The following is a 20,679-nucleotide window of genomic DNA, read 5'->3' on the forward strand; positions in this document are numbered from 1 at the left end:
AACTATTCAAATTATCTCAGAAGTGTGTTATTTATTGTTACAGAATCCTATGGCAATTTGAAAAATGGAATTGGAATGGAATGGCCACTCACGGCCCCACGGGAACCTGCTCCGGAATGTCCGTTCCGGGGTCAAATCGCCAAATGGTTTCAAAATCACGAGATACAGTCTACTGATGCAATCCCAAAAATTTTGATACCCATATTGCTAGTATTACATTGAAGTTTACAAATAGTATCCCAGCACTGGAACCTGCTTCCGAAAATTCGGATTTCCGGGAAGCGAATGATGTAACCCGATTCATTTTTACCAAGTCCAAAAGTGGATGAGGTCTTGAATCCAAAACACCCAAAAGTATCAAAATCGGTCGGAAATTTGACGATATTGCTTCAATACGTCAATCCCATTTGAAATGTACATCGTCAATACAACTGTTTTCCATTACACGTACAATTAGGTTTTACACCAACCGAAATAACCTCACAAAATGACCCAGTTAAGCTCAGCCGGAAATGAACCGGAATTCTGGCTGGTTCCAGTTCGTATTCCGGCTCCAGTGACACAACCGATTCTAGTTAGAATCGGTTGTGTCACTGGAGCCCGTGTGCGAACTGGAACCAGCCAGAATTCCAGTTCAATTCCGGCTGCGCTTTACTGGGGAGCCGGATGAACTTTGTTTGACAATTCTCGGTGGTTTGTTTACATGAGGGTTACGTGAGTTCGAATGTAACAGATGAGCACCCGTTGCACTCGCACTCACGCAATTGACAAAGTAAACAAACCACCGAGAATTGTCAAACATGAACTTTATTCATCATAAGTTCATTCGTGTCGTCATCTTGTAGAACTCAATAGTTTAGTCAATACTGTCTAGTATTGACAAAATATTGTACGTATAAGGCCTGCTGTATATATTTTAGATCTAGCGATGCATAAAATATTTGATGGAGAAAAAAACTTCCCTTTCAATCTTTTTAATTCTATCGATTGATGAAATTTTATTTTGTTACACGTCATCTTCTGAAGAAAGCTTCGTTGACACTAAGTGGACTGACGCTTTATCCAATTGAGCTATCGGTATTATTGGAAGACGAGGATTTTTGACCATGTTTAACTACAGATTTTTGGATTAGCGTAAACAGATATACGAATAACAAAGACCATCTAGAGCAATATTAACCGCCTGCACAAAATAACAATGTAGTATACAAATCTCCGATATAGTATACGCGGAAGGTGTTGGAAATGGTAACTAAATAAGTATGGTCAACGTTGGTATGGTAGTATAATAGTTGAATTATAATGATGGAATGTATCAGTAGTATTCCCTATATGGTGAGTATTATATGAATCGTTAGGAAATTGAGATCTTGTCGGCCAGTCTCACGAACACCAATGCAGCTTACTGGTTGAAAACAATCCCATTTACTTTAGCCGTCTTTGTTTATTATTTTCCACCAGCTAGTGAAGTAGTATTTGTGTCATGTGACGTGTACGTACATGAGCCGTAGAAAAGTCTATGGTTCCGAAATTTTCTGGAATGGTATTTATTTATACGGGGTGGATGTTATTTTGTCTATGTGAAAAGTACTGCATTCATATGAGTAATGTGAACACCTTTTCATTCGCACTTTTTCATTGACAGCTTAATGCAAAATTTTTGACATTTCCCAGAGCTACCAACGTTTGCAACTTACATCAATGTTGAACGCTGTTGTCGCGGATCAAAAGTTGAAGGGAGCCGATATCTGACCGAAAAGCAAGAACAGTAGACAAAAAGTACTGTGATAGTTGCAGCATCAGTAGGTTGCGAAGAAATCCACCGAAGGAAAAGCGGTTTTAGTAGTTTCGGAAATTTCCGCATCGCGACAGAATCGAGCTTGGCTCGTTGGTGCGTCGTATCCTGCCGTCGCAAACCGAGGATTTCGACCGGCGCTCTTGAATTTGCAAGCTATAGGTAGGAGAAAGATTTTTTTCTCGCTCCTGGACGACGGATTTTCCGCCAGGTATCGATGGATCAGCGCAATAGTGTGTGTTAAGTGTTGTATGAGAGAATTTTCGTTACAAGAAGAAAATCGGCATACGCAGTGAGCATTGAGTGTATGTGTGTGTGTGTTGAATGAAAGGAATACTTTCCCTCCGAGGAGAAAGAAAACTGCCTCGATTCCTGCCAGTGCTGCCAGAACTGTTGGTTCGTAAAAATACTGAGTGGCGGTTTATAGTAAAGGGCCAAGTGATCATTTCGATTCTATTTTCACATCTTAGGGGTCATGCAAAAACTATGACGCGCAAAATACCCAAGATGTATGTCACATCTTCCAGTAAGATTTTTTTTTTCTTCAGTAAAACTAACGTCATAAAACAGGTAAACAAACTGATTTAATTGGGCCGCAGTGTTTCTCGTCTACAAATGTATTGCACTAGTCCTGTGTTGCACTTTCTAAATGTATCTCATGAATACATTTAGAGACCTGATACAAGGCAAATACGCTAACAGGCTATCATCACAAGTAATCATACAAATATAGCGAAACCCCTTTTATCAGTCTTTTTATTTTAGGCTGACTAGGTAGGAATATTGATAAAATATTCTATAATCCCTAGATGTAGCCCCATAAACTTGAACGATTGCTTAATATAAATTTCCTTTAAGGGGGTACTCCAGCGCAAAATTTGATTGAACCAGCTGCTGATTGGTTGTTTTAGTGCGTTCAAAATATAAAAAAGCTAATCATGTGCGAGAAATAAAGAGAATACATAGCTTTATATTAGAATATCTTTATTGTAAATTGGACAATGTTGATTTCACCTTTCACCAAAACCTACATATCTGCAGATTTTGGGAAGCACAAGACGATACCGGCGTTTTTTCTCCTAAATTTATTGTTCCCATTACTGAAGTTTCATATATTTTCACATACTAACTTATTAGTAAACTAGAAGCAACCGATCAAGTTTATATTTAACAAAGTCACCAATCACCTTTCGATTGAGCACTATTCCGAAAAATTTTCGCGCCGGTCTTTATATCCCACGATTGATTTTTTTCCATATCTATTTTCTCCTCAAAAGCGGTTTTGATATTTATAATATTTACTGTAATATTTTTATTGAACAGCAAGGTTATTGTTACATGCATTTTTGTTGTAAGTTTACTGGAAGAACTTAACAATATAGCAACAGCAGTCAAACAGTCAAAAAGGGGAAGTTGGTGGCTAACGGGGGGCTATTTGCCAACTCGGACGCGCTAATTGCCCTTCAATTTGCCAGCAAATTGCTGGCAATTAGGGGACTATTTCAAATGCAACATTTGGGCGATTTGTCGCTGTCATTTTTTGCCGCTCTACCCGCCCTTAAATCGCCCAGGAATATAACCATAATTCAAGAGTACTTATTTAAATAGTCCTAAGTGACATTCTGCTCGAACTGAGCAAAACGAGGCGAAAGTTTCATGTACCTAAAACAAATCTCTTTTTAAGTATAAATATGTGTTTTGATGGAACAATTATGCCAATATAGCATAAGTACTATGCTCTTTAGGTAAATAATACTAAAAACGTGAAATGTTTTTTCAGCAAAAGTAGCATTTACGTTGAATATAGTTTTCCAAGATTTTCGACAAAATGAGCACCGGACTACGAATGTTCTCTACTGCTATGGTAAATAGTTGCACTGGATTTAAAAGAACTCTGAGAAAAAATTGCGGAAAACTAGTTTATAATAACCATTGGCTGGAAGTAGTTAAAATTAATGAATGACATGTTACATCGGCGTAAATGAGGTTTTTAATTAAAATTTAATTGATTTTACTTTCAAATTCAACTTTGAAAATAAGTCGCATAAACAGTAGGAAATAATTTGATGCTTGGGACGGTCCTTTTACTGCAATTTCAGAATACAGTGAAGATCCGTTTTTATCAGCCCACTGGCGAATTTTAGGCTGATAAATGGCTTAAGAGAATTACTCAAAATCAACTTGGATCGGTTGCTAGAGCCCATCAAACTACCAACCTCATATGAGGCTGAAAAAATCGGATGAATCAGCTGATAAAATTGGGTCCTCACTGTGTGATCATGAAAATTTAGCGACTTATAGAATAGAATATAGACTTATATATAAAGCTTGTTATTTTAGTAAATATAGGGCATAATGAGTTCTGGTTTTCGGTATTCGTTAGCTATGTAATAACCACATGCTGTGCTGTACACGCAGAAATTTATTTATGCATCGATAGCATACTTTTCTATCTGCGTCTCGTTTCTTCTGCTGTAAATTTTATCCATATTCGGTCTATCCACTCATTAAATGTTTACTAGAAGTATATGCTACTAACACTGATGGTTTATTATCTTGCTCTTACATATGCTAGGTCTATTAGTTTGACACATGTTGCCCCGGGTACAAACATAGACTTATCCAGCTGGATTGGTATTGTGTCACTTTGACGTTTAACTTGGCAGGCAAACAAAACTTCTACACGGTGAATTGGGAGGTAAACAAACCACATCTGGGCCTGCGGGGAGGGTGGTAGTATAAAAATGTGAGATCTCAGTGTGCGTATTTTTAACGTCAGATATCTCAATGGCAAAGTAAAGGAATACAATATGCTAGAGCGAGACCCCATGTTACAGTCTGTGAATACATGGAGACACCCGCTCGGACGTGCCTGGCAGATTTCTCCCCAGATAGCAGGCAGCGAAATAAAAAGTCTGGCAGAATTTCTGGGGGTCTGGCTGGCAGAGCGCTGCCCAGTCGGCCGGCTCAAATGCAACAACCGTTTCTGGCAGATTTTTTCCCCTTACGGTTATTAACGGTTTTTTCTACCGGATTTCTGCCAGGCACGCACCGGCAGGACCGGTTTTGTACCGTTTCAGGTTTTGCTTGTATTTTTCTTATTTTTTTTTTAAATTTTATGTAAATTTATAATAAAACCATGTCTGGGGACATGAAATCCATATTACTTACCATGTTTGAAACCAAAATCTTTATTTCTTCCTATTTTTTCATCTGCCAAAACTATCCTTGGAAAAATGTAAATATGGCGAAAATAAAACAACGATAAACAAAACAGAACCGGTGAGGCGAATCTGCCTGCCATAACTGGAAGGAGTATAGCTGATTTCTGGCAGCGCCATTTTGATAATTTTGACAGCTGCCGGAATCCTGACGGATTTTTACTGGCTGCCCGTTTTTCTTCCAAGCGGGCAGTAGCGCTTTGCTCCCTCTAGTAGTTTAATCTCAACGGTTTTTTTTTGTAAAAAGGGCGATACTTACAAATGTAAACAAAGTGTGTTTTCTATTTATGCGAATGAAGGCTTCGAAGCGCAACAAATTCACCTAAAAATTTCGATTCAACGATATTGCTTACTCAAACTAGAGTAAAAAATACTATGGGCGAAACTGTATTTTTCTTTGTTTATTTAAAGTTTCGCTCTCCACGCTCTATGCAAACAGTCAGGGCGATACTTCTTTTGGTACCAGCGCAGGGGCGAAACTTAATTTTCCGCAATTTTTGATGATTATCAGGCAGTGATTTATGCAATCTAGGACGAAAAGAAATAGACTTTTTTCAATAGGTCCAATCTACAAAAGAGATCCTCTCTTTGTTTACTTTCTCTTCCGCGAAATACTCGGTCACCTTTCTGATTTCCCTTCAACTGTTTGCGTAATAAGCTAGTAAAAACCTTGGTCTTTCGAAACATACTGATAAATGTTCGAAAAGTTTTGTGGTTTTGCAGTAATAATCGAAAGAGAAAGCGAAAAAAGAGGGCTCTCATTTGCAGATTGGACCTATTGAAAAAAAAGTTCAAATATTCTTTGTCGATTTACTTAGAAAGATGTCGCTGCTAGTATCGCCCTTTTCACAAAAAAGCTTTGACTCTTTTAATTTATATCATAGGTAAACAAATGTAACCAACAGGGTATCGTGAGCTACACCCTGTTGGCTAGATTTGATTACCTATGATTGTTTAAAGGGTAAAAAATAGTGTTAATTTCTATTCGGATAAACTCATTCGAAATTAATAAAAATTCATTACATTGAGAAGTTTTGTTGCATAGCCCTTTACGAAACATATTTTCATCTCCAATGACCCAACTTCCGGCAGCACTGGTTTTTCTACTTTTGGCAGTAGAAGGAACAGCTCGACGATAGACGGAATGGAATAAATGAAAGTTTCCTTCAACATATAAAATTACAATTTCAATTATTTCTTCATTAGCTCATGAAACTAGTCGCCAGTATTTGACTACCCAAAAGGAGTGTGTACGCGAGGACGGTGCTGTGTTCTCTATGGATTAATAAAACGACGATATTTTGTTTGTGTGCGGCTAGTGCCAGAAAAAGCGAAGGGGAGCGAATTTCGAGAGAAACAAGTTTTCATTCATCCTATTTCAAAGTGGCTGCTGCGTTTTGTGGTGCACACACACAAAAAGTGATCGAGAGACACGTTCAGCGGGACGACATCGAAGGAGCCATCGGAAAATTTTTTGCTTGTCTGTGCTGCTGTTGAATGAGACAACGGACATTAGGGAAGTGGTGAAAAACGAAACACAGCAACCGAGGAAAAAACTGCAAGGAGCCGAAAAAACAAGCTCAAACTTTTTCTCAAAAATCATCGTTGGTAGCATTCGGTAGATAAGATGACGGATGAAGCTTACCCGAAAACCCTTTACGTGGGCAATTTGGATCAATCAGTAACAGAAGATTTGCTATGTGCGCTGTTTGGCCAAATGGGTGCGGTGAAAAGTTGTAAAATAATACGCGAGGCGAGCAGCGATCCGTATGCGTTCATAGAGTATACCAGTCACCAATCGGCTCAGACTGCACTGGCTGCTATGAACAAGCGGCTGTTTCTCAAGAAGGAAATCAAAGTGAATTGGGCTACCAGTCCCGGGAACCAGCCAAAGACTGACACTAGTCAGCATTATCATATTTTTGTCGGCGATCTTAGCCCGGAAATCGAAACGGAAACGTTGCGCGAAGCGTTTGCTCCCTTCGGGGAAATATCCAACTGTCGGATTGTGCGTGATCCTCAGACGCTGAAATCGAAAGGTTATGCCTTCGTGTCGTTTGTGAAGAAAGCTGAGGCGGAGAATGCCATACAGATGATGAATGGCCAATGGTTGGGTTCGCGAAGCATCAGAACCAACTGGTCCACCCGCAAGCCACCGGCACCCCGCGAGAATACTAAAGGTGAGTTATTATTGTTTTTTTTGTGGAAGTTTATACAGTGTTTGTAGAAAAACTAAAGCCATGATTTTTGCTACAATTTAAGCATTTCATAATGTGCTATAAGTTGTTAATTAACCTTTACGTCATTAACGATGATAAGGAACTTTCACGAACCCAGCGTCGGATAAGTTTTTCTTGTCTTGTACGCTGAGAATCGTTCGAAACTTCTGTCAACATAGAAGATAAAGTTTTTTAAGACGATATAGTACAGCAACTGGACTAATACCGTCTTTTAGGCGAAACTGCTGGTGCAGCCGCAAACTGGACTATATCGTCAAAATTAGATTTAATTAGTAGATTTAAGCACAAAGAGCGCTTTCAGTGCTCTGTTTTGATATTCAATTGTGCGATTACCACTGAATATTTTATTTTTACCTCTTTTACTTCTGATCAATTGTATGACTTCGTCCTTTACAACGCATTTGATTTGTGTTAATTTTTATATCGAGTGAGAATCATGCTGATTATGTTTCTGAATTCGAGTCGCTTCAGGCTCGCTCCAACATACTGCCTGAATTCCAGCTCAAATACAACAATCGATTTCAACTAAAGGTAAAAATTCCATAGTGAATGTTTTTGTGACGGGTGTCCTGTCGCCCCGTGTGCGAACAGTTTTAATCGGAATACTACATTTTTCAATGAGGTGTAACATATGATCGAACTGCGGACTAAACCTAACTATAAAGAGAACTAATTACAATTGTAAATGAATGAAATAATAATTATTTTCATTTTCTTTTTTTTCATTTGCTTGCCTCTTGCCAATATTGGTATCGTAACTTCAAAGGGGATAAACTGGCATAAAGTCATTTGGCGCGTTTAGCACAAGAAATAATTTGATAGTAGCACAGACTAACAGACATAACACTCGAAAACAATGCATCACCCGCTTTAACGGTCATTTTAAATATATTTGTAGTCGGGACTGTGGCCGCCTTTGCAATGATGGTATCACTGACATGCGGGAATAGACTACTAGAGAATTTTTTTTTCCAAGCCTGAGGGCTAACACACCAGCAAATGAGTGTTGGGGACATGTATAAAATATGTGGAGCTAGTGTTAGGGGATAGCTGATCGATTTTTTTAAAGTAAATTCCTTACAGTGTTATGTCTGTTAGTTTGTGATAGTAGGTCATTTGACATAATAGCCATTTGGCATAATGGTCATTCGATATAAAATGTACAGGATATTGAATGCTATTGAGATCGTTTGGCATAACAGCCGTTGAGTTTAAGAGCCATTTGGTATGAAGTATGAAAATACTCGTTCAAATTTTTTCGGCGCTTTGGTTTACTGAAATAAGTACGATTCAAAGAACTGCTCATGTTTGCAATAAGGAATCAACTTCAGTGTGACGAATGATATTTCTATGTCAGATTGATTACATAGAAGACGAAAGTAAGCATGGAATTTGTGCATTGAGAACATGTATTGGTCATCTTGTATGAGTATGAGTTAACTTACTTGATACTTGAAGGTATTGAGCTGCTCCTTGATGCGCATACGCCGAATGGAGTATCCTCCACTGGACTCGATTTCGGGCCAATCACTTTCAGTCGCTCTGAACATTGAGCGCCCTCAGGTCCTCCTCAATCTCACAACGCCATTGTGTACGTGGCCTGCCACGAAGCCGACGGCCTCTTCCGGCATCTGTTGAATATTGTCTTTACTTGACGCTCATCTGGAATCCGGACCACGTGTCAAGCCCACCGCAGTCTGCCGTGTTATATCAGGTTCACAATATCCGTCCCTTTATATATTTGGTATAACTCATGGTTCATGCGAAGCCGCCAAATTCCATTCTCCTGCTTATCGCCGAGTATTGTTCGCAGCACTTTACGCTCGAATACTCCAAACGCTCTACAGTCAGCTTCCTTAAGCGTCCATGCTTCATGACCTTATAAAGCTACCGGGAGAACCAGAGTCGTATATAGAACGTCTTCGTTCGCAGACTTCGGGACGCCTTTTCACCTTGCGGGTAACATCGTTATCGCACGTCGCTAGAGTTCCAGGGTACACAAATTCATCTACAATTTCAAATATTTTACCCTCTAGCACGGCTACACTACCACTATTGGACCCAGGTCGTTTATCAACGACCATGCATTTTGTTTTGCCGGTATTAATCTTGAGACCAATTCTCGCTATCTCCCTCTTAAAAAACGCAAAAGACTTCCACAGCACGTCGATCAAAGCCCAGGAGCATGTGCGATCGTGTGATGATAGTGCCGCTCCTCTGCACACCAGCTCTCCTAATTGCTCTCTCGGTCTTCCTATGTTGAACAGCAGATTCGACAGTGCATCACCCTGCTTCAATCCATCCAAAGCTACAAAAGGTGTCGAAATTTCATACGCAACCCTTACACTTGATTTCGATCCATCCAGCGTTACACGAATCAGCCGTAATAGTTTTGTAACAAACCCATGTTCTAGTATAATTTGCCATAATTTATTTTGTTTGACTGAATCGTACGCCGCCTTGAAATCTATGAAGATGATGTGTCTGCAAGTGGTGCTTTCGGAATTTAACGAGGATTTGTCTCATGTCAAACATTTGATCGGTCGTTGATCGACCCTCACTAAAACCGGCTTGGTATTCGCCGACGAAGAACTCCTTAAGCGGTCTCAATCTGTTGAACATAATACGGCACATGATTTTGTACGCCGAATTAAGAAGGGTTATTCCACGATCACTAGCGCACTCCAATCACTGCCGTGTTTAAGAAGTTTAAAAAGCCGGGAGTTTGTCCTTCCACGCAGCTTTGTTGTTTTTCAGCTCCTTTTCTAACCTCATCTAGTGTAGGCGGCTCCACAGCTTGTCCGTCATCGTTAATGTTTATTCTGTGCTCTGATACTTCTTCGCTTCCACCGTTCATCAAAGTCTCAAAGTGATTCTTCCACCTGGCAGCCACTTTTATTTTATCTGCAAGCAAATTACCTTCTTGGTCGTTGCACATGAAAAGAGATAACACTGTTTTTCCCCACGCCATTGACAGTTTTATAAAACCACCGCATGAATCATAGATCGTTGATGTTATCACTTCCGTTGATTTCATTAAACCGTTCTAGTTTCCGGCGGTATTCGGTTTATACTCCTTCCGCTGACAATCGCTGAATATTGAAACGCATCTTTCGCTGTGATCTTTCGTTCGATATAGTTGACAACCGTGCTCGAAATTTGCTGACAACGAGATAGTGATCAGAGTCAATATTCGGACCTCTGAATGGAGGCACATCGATAACATCCGAGAAATGCCGCCCATCCACCAGAATATGGTCTTTCTGGTTGCAAATTTCACCATTTGGGTGTCTCCAGGTGTGCTTTCGGATTATCGATCCCTTCGAAGAAATAGTACTGCACAATGGCAGAGAATATGTTCCGAGCTCTCGGGTTCGTAGTTACAGAATCGACAATTGTCATCTTGACTTTTGCCATTTTTTTTTCAGATGATACTTAGCAGGACAATGTCTCGTAAATAAACCTGTGATTATACGTAAGTCTTTACGTTTTCGATCCATTAGTTTTTTGGCTCTCGTTGTATCTGGATGTATGAATTTCTTAGCTTGTCGAGCGCCTTCTACGTTACGCCAGTCGTTTAGTAGTTGCTCCCTTGCCCAAGTCGAAAGTTCTAGTTTGATTGCACTGGTAGATATACCTAGATAATTCTTGTCCAACAAACATGTTTGATGAACCACGCCTGGCTAATTCATCGGCAACTTCGTTACCATCGATTCCTTGGTGGCCAGGTACCCAGAATATCATTACTTTATTCCGAGTTGCCAGTTGTAAAGGTGTGATGCACTCCCAAACCAGTTGGGACTCACATTTCGACGACCTTAATACCACCAGTGCTGCTTGGCTTTCCGAGAAGATTGCGGTTTTTGCATGTCTGTAGTTTCGTGTCCTACAGACCTCCGAGCAGGTGTATATTGCATATACCTCTGCCTGGAAAACTGTAGGCCACTTTCCTATTGATATCGCTTCTTTTATTCATGGTCCGTAGACTCCCGAGCCAGTCAGCTCACCCATTTTAGAACCATCCGTATAGAATTATATTCTACCATGAGGTAGTATGGGACCCCCTACATCCCATATCTGATCCACTATGTGAACCTCATATGAGATATCGAAGTTCGGTTTAGCCTCCATTTTATCTTGAATTGTATTCAAGACAGGTTGTTTCGTCTAGGGCTAGGAAGGCGGTTCGGAATTACCCGCGCAGGGGCTAGTCTTCACGGAATAGAGAAATTAGATCCTCACGGTTTACTATATTTATTGCAACTGATTGCAATTATAATTGATCGATACATAACAGGTTGGATGTCTTTACTGCTTCTATGGTATGTGTATATCACTCGAGCACTTGTGCATGCTTGTGCAATGAAGGTAGATGAAGCATGGCTTCCATGGCTGTAGTGGGTGCTGATTTCATAGCGTTTGTGATAGAGAGGATGGCTAGCCTCTGAACTTTAGTTAGTTTAGCTTGGGCGGTCTTTTGCTTAACTTTGGGCCACCACTCAATGGAGGATTAAGCTAATCGTGGTATAGCGACGGTCGTGCAGGACCAGTAAGCCAAACTCGGTTTGAGACCTCCCAAGTTTTCCCGAAGAGTTTACTGCACGCCCAGGGTGCTGTTGTTGTTGCTGTCAGGTGCGAGTTCCAATACAGATTTTATTTCAATGGTAGTAAGTGTCTCATTCCCTCTTGCTAAACTCGCTTACCGCTGCTCATCTCTTCTGGCATTTCGACGCCGTCGGTCGACCGTCTCATAGAAGAGATCTCTTATCGAATTCTCAATTTCCGTCGTATATCGTATATCAGACGCTCAAGGAGTTCTACTGGCTCGAATATCAACCATCTGAAGCGAAAAAGACATTAAATATATTGCCTAGTCCTATAATAAACTAAGACTGTCTGTCGATTCTAGCGCAGAAACGGTAATGAATACGTCAGACAACCTTGATTGACCCCCTTCGACATCGTGAAAACTGCCGAATAGAGGTTGAGAACAGCTTGAAGCAACATCTTGCATAGTTTGCATACCTTACATAACTAGACTCACTGTTATCCATTCACCCACAACAAATAATGCTTTATTATCTACATTTACGTTTATAGCAATCGTTTCCAATATAATCAGTTGAGTTTTTCATTATAAAAAAACAATTAGGGTTAGTTTTTACGAAAAATGTTAAGTGTGACTGTTATACCGAGAAGTCGAACAGAAACCGGAAAATTCTACGCAAATCAGCCCTACCACGATCTATGCAGACGATGTTCATCTCCTTTTTAATGAACCTTTTCTTCCATCAATTTTTTTTTGCGCCGGACATCTCTCGACAAACATATGATTACGGCCTAAAAGCCAACTGTCAAAATTCACTTTGAATGGAAATTCCGGGCAAACCGTTACGCGCCAATCACAGATGTTGGCAGTAAACGAAAGAGAAAAGTTTTCTCGTTCATAAACTGTTGTGAACTGTGTTCGACTAGTGACGGTTTATCCGGAATTTCCATTTAAAGTGGATTTTGACAGTTGGCTTTTAGGGCGTAATCATATGTTTGTCGAGATCTAGCGAAATGTACTTCTTAACTAAACCTCATATCTACACTCTTGATTGGAATACAGCACTGGAAATATATCACATCTGCAAGCCCACCTGTCATAGTAAAATGTGCCATCTACAAACAGTGTTACCAAGACCACATATGTAAAAGACCATAATAGCAAATGTGGTCGACAAAATGGGGGGACTCATGTCCTTGGGTACGAATGTCGCTCCGTTGGTTTCGTACCTCTCCAGGACATTATTTGAATAGTGGCACGAAGCTAGATTCGACCAGAAGATCTAGATCACTCTTTGAGGTAGATCTCCCCGTTTACAGTCCCGGTCGTCATGAACCGCGCATTCCGTTTGCCACATGAACAGATCGCTTGCCGAATCATGTATAACAAGGCCAACTTTGAAAGTTTATGCTTCCTCCGGATCATCAAACTTATGTTGGGCGGTGAAGAACAGTATCCCCGCAAGCTGCCGGAAGTCCGCTTTAACGTAAGTCTTGCCATCCATGATGAGACAATGAAGTTTCGTCAGCATCTGGGTGTACATAAGGGCTGTACAATTGGATTTCTGCTACGAACAACTTTTTGGGTACCATTTGTGTCCTAGAACAACTGTGTAAATTTTTAGCTCGATGTACGAAACTATGTTTTTGTTTGAAGTTTACAAAACAATTTTACCAGGAGTTGCCCATGTCCTAAAATAAAAAGTTATGTGGTTTTTATAGGAAATTTAACAAAGAAACAAAACGGTCTGACACTTATGGAAAAAGTTATTAAACAGAAATCGATTGATGCATTTGGTTGTCCAATTATATGTAATCTTTCTTTGACTTTCTTTTATTGTGTCTAAATCAATAGTCTTAACTGTTTGGTCACCTCCCAAGAGTTATGAGGGATAAATTTAAGCTTCTTTTGTACACAATTAGAGAAAGTTAAAAATTCTGTATATAATTCGACCGTCAGCAGCAGTGGTGCTATAAAAACTGAAATTTTCATCAATCCTCAGAGCATCCGTCGATATTTGCTTAATAATTTTTTCTACAATCGTCATATCGTTTTGCGGTCATCGAGATTTTGATTCCTTGATAAATTTCCTATAAATTTTTTCCATAGATTTAATTTTAGGAGGCACTGGGCGACTCCATCGATTCAATTTTAGGAGGCACTGGGCGACTCTTGGATGAATTATTTTGTAAAAAATGTTTTAAACCGAGGTCGCAAAAATATTGTTTCACTGATCGCGCTAAGAATTTGCACAGTTTTTCTAGGACCCAAATGGAACCAAAAAAGTTGCTACGAGCGAAATTTTATTTTTTCCATATAACCATGCCCCACTCAAGCTAGTGTACAGTTTCCGGGCCCGTGACTTTCCAACCGTATTTTGCCGTTCGTTACAATTTGAAGCCTTCTGCACTTCGTACGTATACTGTCCCTCCCGGTCCTTGGCTCTCTGAACGAGACTTGGACAGATTAAACTTTTTGACCACATCCCAGCATTGGGATTCCGCTTCAACGCTTTCACTACACGCTTGTGATCCTGATCACTACTAGAACATCCATTCTGACCGCATTTCTCCTTCCGTTCGATGATCAGAGTTTGATAGTAACGTTTCACCGCACGACACGACCACAGTAGATCTAAATACTGGTCGCAGTGATTCGTCTCCTACAAAAATAGCATGACTGGCCGTTGACTGTACGATTCCGAATTGTTTTCCGATGTTCCGATCAGAAAGTTGAATTCAGGTCAATTCGCGACGTTGCTTTTCGTGTGATGCCATTTTTTCCTAATTTTCGAAAAACTGACAGCGATAAAAATACAATGTAAACAATACACTCCAAATTACTTTTACTCAAATTTTCAAGAGAACATACCCAATGGGTTATTTTCAACACCGTTTTTTCCGTGATGCACTTTGATGTGGAACACCCTTTAATAAGGATAAATCGATAAAAATATAAAGGGCAAATTTATCCGGCGGCATGAATGTAAAGACATAATAATCATTTATGAAAATCAGCCAAACTAGTCGAAATAGAAAATGGTGAGTTTGGAGTTAGGAACTGATACCTGGGTAATTTAATATGTCGAAGAAATACATTTTATTTGGTCTGATTAGGATGATGGTCGATGTCTCTGATTAAATGGGATGTTTAAAGAGTTACTTACTGGGTCAGGGTCTCCGTATGACATAGTCCATTCTCGTTGGTAGGGATGTCTTCATAATTGCTTGGTAGATGTTTGTTCCTACTTACAAGATCACTTAGATAGGATGGGACTACATCTGGATCCTGCTAGTTTCAAACAGAAATGTCAGTCACTCAACGCAAGTAAATAGGCTGGTGATGCCAACACTTTTACTGATAAACATAAACTTTTGCTCCATTGCAGGTATCAGAAGCGGCAAGACACCCGGTTTCGAGGAAATTTACAACAACACCGGACCGACAAATACCACAGTCTACTGTGGTGGTTTCCCTCCCAACACCATAACGGATAACCTTATTCACAAGCACTTTAGTCAGTTTGGACAGATTCAAGACATCAGAGTATTCAAAGATAAGGGATATGCCTTCATCAAGTTTCTCTCGAAGGAAGCAGCTGCACGAGCGATCGAAGGTACACACAACAGTGAGGTTCAGGGTCACGCAGTGAAATGCTACTGGGGTAAGGAGAATGGAGGCGAAATGGCAAGTAATGGGGTGCATGCAGCAGCCGTCGCTGCCGCCGGAATGGTCGGAATCGGAATCAACAGCATAGGTGGCAATCCACTGCAGCCACAGAACGCCGCCGCGGCCGCAGCCGCAGCTGCGGCAGCAGCAGCTCAACAGCATGGTGCTAACCAACAGTTGTCACAGGCAGCTCAGTACCCTTACTCAGCGTATGGGCAGATGGGGTACTGGTACCCGGTAAATTAACAAAGGTAGACTTTAGTAAATTTATGGGTTAATCATTTTCTTTGATATTTCAGGGATATCCACAAATGCAAGCACAATATATGCAGCAAGGATACGCGTATCCCTACGCATACGCAGCTTCTCCACAGCAGGCAGGAACTGCTGGTAAGTCATGGATTCTTTTTGATGTGCTATTATCTTCATGGTTATTGCTTTTCCAGGGTATCGTATGATGCAACCCAATATGGCCGCTGCCGGATGGGGCATGCAAACCGTACCAGGAGTGGCCTCGAACGGGGCTGCCGCAGCAGCAGCTGCTGCCGCTGCTGCTGCTTCCTCCCAACCACCGATGATGTATGCAACAATGCCACAGTTTCAGACGCAATGAGAAATAATGAAAAACTGTCCCAACAACAGCATTGTCAGTAAAGTAGTAGGAGCCACAGCAGGAGCAACTGCTCAAGTCAACCACCAACAGGCCGCCCATTTTAATCTGATTACGAATCCAGCAGCAGTAGCTGCAGCGGCTAACCCTTTATCTGCTACTGCCGCTGCCAATATAAACAATAGTCTCATTTCCCCGCCATCGATTATGACAAACGCAAATAATGCAATTATCCTAGCAGCTCATCACCAACAACATCCGGCAACAATGCATCAGCATCACCCTTTTACTCCGGCACACCATCACCACCACCACCACCATCTGATAGCAGCAGCATCGGTCAATCCAAGTGCTACGATGACACCAATTGCGGCCGCTGCCAAATTTTACCATCACCAACCAACGGCAACGATCGTGAATTCAATGCTAGCACCAGCATCCAGTTCCGCTTCTTCCAACAACATTCACAGTGGCCGTCAGCTGCCAGTGCGAACAATTACTGCAGTTGTTGGTGCTATGACCACGGTTGCTACTCTAGCATCGACTGCAGCTACGACAGTGCTATCTCCTTCATCTTCCGCAACCGCCAATGGAATTGTTCCTCAAAGCAATGGTAGTAATAATAGTAGTACTAGTAACAACAGCAGCAGTAACAGTATTGCAGCAGCCGTCGCTGCTATCATCAACAGTAATTTGAACTTTAGAAACAGCAACCATCGTAGCAACAGTATCTCTACTAATAAAACAGGTGTAATAGTTCCCAGCAACAATAGCGCTATCAGTGGTAACGGCAGCAGCAGTATCGAGCATAATCATTTTAAACACAAACTGAATAACGACAATGAAACTAGCACAGGTCACACTGAGCACAGCAGCAACGGGGAAGATGTCGATCCTGCACGAAAGAAGATTAAGTTGGAAAATGGTAGCAGTGAGTATACTGACAACACTATCAGCAGTAATTGCGCTGCAGTGGAAGGGACAGCCACAACAACGACCACTATGACAACAACGATGACGACCACACAAATAACAAACAACGTCGGTAATGCGGACAATGGCAAAATCAAGCAGGAAAGATGAATGATGACATTCGGTGGAAAATGTGGTAGCAAGTGCGTACCGTACTTCGGTTCGGTAATTTGTTTGTTATATTTCGCCTAGCTGTTTGCGGTGAGTTTAGAGTAACTGTTCTTTTTTTAAATTATTTGAACTACTTGTTAGTCCACTTACACCGGAAAGTGGAACTCCTTTGGTTAGAGTTTTGAGCAAGCATGGATTACGCGAGGTACAATTATCTTGTCTATTTTATTGGTTTCCGTCATCCCCCAACAAGGAGCAGGATTCCTATTAAAATTAAGAAATGAACAATAGAGTGACGACAAAATATAGGCCAAATGAGACTTCGGATTGGTGTAATTATTGAGAGTGGCAGTTTTGTGTTGTTGACTTTTCGTTCATTTTATTTTTTTCCTGGAGAACACGAAACAAGTTATTCATACACTAATATATTTATGCACAGCTGAAACAAGGGTACGATTATTGTTACCCGTGTCCCTTTGCAGAAGGATCGTCGAATATAAACAAATGATGTAGAACTTTACTGTTAATTTGATCATTTCTTGCACCTTTTGAGTTGAGAATCAAGCAACCGCACTGTTATGCTGTATACTGGCAAAAAAACAACGAACGGCCATTCGCATACGAGTATTCCTGTCCCGAAAATGTTTGTCCAGGTATATATTTAGTTTTGCTTTGATGTTGCGGATTCATGCTCAACGTGGTATTTTGTTGTGGAGTAATAACAAAACAAGAAAAGTACAATTTTAATTCTCGCAATAACAGATGATGGGTGCATGTTGGTCGCATGTAGCAAACAAACTCTGAGTCGGCCGCGGTTTGCTTCACTGTTGCACTTTGTTGAGGCTGATTTATGTTCAGAACTGCATATATTCCATTCCATCATTCCCCTTTACCATTTGTCATAAAGTAAGCTAAAGTATTCCGAGACTATTGGTATCTTTTGCTATTAGGAAATTTCGTTGTTTGTATAATACAACCATTATTTGTATTTGGCATTTAAATTTAACAGTTGTTGCTTAACTGCTTCTTTGTTTTGCATTATCGTCATTTCTATGCTTCGTAGTTTATTTTTGTTTGTACAAATATGTATTTCCGCTTCTATTTATGAGCTGGGACCTTTCCTCCAAAGTCATGTAGTCAGACGCAAAGTGAAGTTTTTGCACAAATGTTTTCGTTTTGTTACAATTGGTTATTTATGATACCTTCATTTCGTTTTGTTTATATCCTGTTGCACTAATTGGCAAGCCAAAATCGTACAATGAGACGCATTTTCTCCACCCTGATATTGCGATAGCAGTTAGAACTTGGGCTAAATCTAAGATTTGCCTAATTCTTTAAGCGCAACAAGTTGGTTTTTTCGTAGTACGCAAAGTAAATTATGTAAAAAAAACTAAATTTCGTGATCTTTTCTCTATGTGATTCAGTATCAGGTGAATATCGAGTAGAGACGAAAGGAATATGAAATGTAATGACTGCAGTTGCGCGAAAATTTCGCACACAATGATCCTTGCGTTGAAATAAAGTCAAATGAAAAATGAAACCAACTATGGTAATAGCAATTAGTTCGATTTGATCGTTTCCTGTACCGGTGTGAATGAAAAGGTACGAATGTTGTTTATGCGTTTGATTGGTTGTGTAAATCACCGAGGGGGAAACAGTTATTAAAAAAAATACTGGATAGATTATTTCTTTCCTGTGAGTGAGAATGTGAGAAACCTAAAAGTAATAAGTAAAACATGTAGGATTTTTAACTGTAAACACAATTTGGTTGCGATTCAATGACTAAGCAATCGAAACCTCTATTTAAGCTAATACATAAAAATGAAGATAATGAAGCTTCACACAACCAGCGAGTGGAGAAAGGAAGACAAAATCTATATGATAATCGTTTTAGCAGCTGGCAGGGAAGAGACAAGTATATTGGTTAGTTCTTGTTGAACCAGAATAATTGCAAATATTGGAAATGCAAAAAAGTTCGACGAGGAAATGGAAACTGCGGACATACCATTTTTCATTTTACGACAGAAAAATGATTTATACATTGAGAGAAAATTAAAAACGATGATTTAGACGAAGGATTAAGGAAATATTAATCTTAACGATAAGAAAAAATTAAAATAGTTATTGATAATTACAATTTAATGATAAAATAAAATTAAATATAAGTAAGAAATGAAATGCGAAATAAGAGAATGAGGGCGCCAGCAAGTTAAATCGAAAGTGCGAAAATCGCTAGAAGCTAGTATAAAATTCTTTTATTTTAAAAAGAAGTCGAACAATTTTCAAAACTGGAGGAAAGTATGAATAAAAAAGACACAAAACCAGAAAGGAAAAATAATTAAACATCCTAAAATACTACTGTAACATTGGGAGTAGTGTGAAGTTGCAGAGCAAAGATAAAAAAAAAGATCGCTGTTTGAAAACACGTTCATGGAAGAAAGGAGAATGTAGTGAACACACTGGCAAAACAACGGAAAAAGTCAAACCAAGCAAGTGTCAGCACGAGATGACGAAAATGAGGGGATTTAAAATGAAGAAGAGAACTGTGTGATATAAACAAAACAAAAACAAAAAAATCAATTATAGTTATTTTAAAAATCATAAAAAATCAATAAAAATAAGGAAAACTATATCTAAAAGCACTCATTAAGTGGAACCAAAAGAAATACATGGGACGCAATTTATAACGCTAGCAACGCTAGAGAAACGTCACCGAGAGAAAGATATTCATTCGTTTAGCCTCGCGGCAAATAAACCCTAGTGTATTCGCCAGAGAGAAAATCGCTGCATAATCGAGCTGCAACCCGCTTTCTTTGTTCCATTCCGACGTGATTCGAAAATACTAATGAGTATCTAATGAGACGACAGCGGAAATCCGCTCGTTTTTAATTGGTATCGCTTTCGATTTTCCTAACCTCAATTCCAATTTACCGGACAAAAGTGATCAGCAGGACGCCGTGGTTTCTTTCAAATCACCCGATTTCGGAATTTAGATGCAGAAATCTTGAGCGTTTTTTCAAAACGTCATATCTGCAATGAGTTACTCTCTTTGTTTACTTTCTCTTTCGATTTTTACGGCGTCACTATAACACTTTTCATTTATTTTACAGTACAGATCGAAAGACGGTGGTTTTAACTAGCATATTATGCAAAGAGTTGCGGGATAAATGTTAAAGTGACCGAATTATCAACAGAAGAGAAAGTAAAGAGAGTAACTCATTGCAGATATGACGTTTTGAAAAAACGCTCAAGAAATGTGTTTAGCAAAAGCTTTTCATACTTGCAAATATTACTAAGGATGAAACTAAATTTTATCATATTGTGGCCATAGTGGACTAGTCAATAACCTGTCATATTCCTGGCCAGGTTTTTGATTCTTGCTCAAGAAAAGAGCAAGTCTCTTAACCTTCCGGCAGTCGCGCTAGTGCACTGAGTGCACGCTGCTCTGAAAATCTAGCGAAATCGTCTTAGGGCAGCAGCGGCTGCTCGTTCAGTAGGCCACAAGCGCGACT

At 39.9% G+C, this 20,679-nt stretch overlaps 2 protein-coding genes across 3 annotated transcripts; both read left to right on the forward strand.

The window, feature by feature from the left end:
* The first annotated feature begins 1,697 nt into the window (after positions 1-1,697).
* Positions 1,698-19,797, forward strand: LOC131677084 (nucleolysin TIAR). Of its 2 annotated transcripts, none has more exons than XM_058956661.1 (5): positions 1,698-2,006; positions 6,223-7,196; positions 15,194-15,711; positions 15,774-15,864; positions 15,921-19,797. In XM_058956661.1, the coding sequence occupies exons 2-5, from the start codon at positions 6,644-6,646 to the stop codon at positions 16,085-16,087; spliced, it is 1,329 nt and encodes a 442-aa protein (XP_058812644.1). In that variant the 5' UTR covers positions 1,698-2,006; positions 6,223-6,643; the 3' UTR covers positions 16,088-19,797. The 2 variants fall into 2 exon arrangements, with proteins under 2 accessions (XP_058812644.1, XP_058812643.1); XM_058956660.1 differs by having other exon boundaries at positions 1,698-1,957.
* LOC131693762 (protein dissatisfaction-like) lies at positions 16,094-17,167 on the forward strand. Its single transcript, XM_058981886.1, has one exon. The coding sequence runs from the start codon at positions 16,094-16,096 to the stop codon at positions 17,165-17,167; it is 1,074 nt and encodes a 357-aa protein (XP_058837869.1).
* Positions 19,798-20,679: the final 882 nt, after the last annotated feature.

Source organism: Topomyia yanbarensis, chromosome 1 (genome assembly GCF_030247195.1).
Source record: "Topomyia yanbarensis strain Yona2022 chromosome 1, ASM3024719v1, whole genome shotgun sequence".
In the NCBI taxonomy this organism is placed as follows: domain Eukaryota; kingdom Metazoa; phylum Arthropoda; class Insecta; order Diptera; family Culicidae; genus Topomyia; species Topomyia yanbarensis.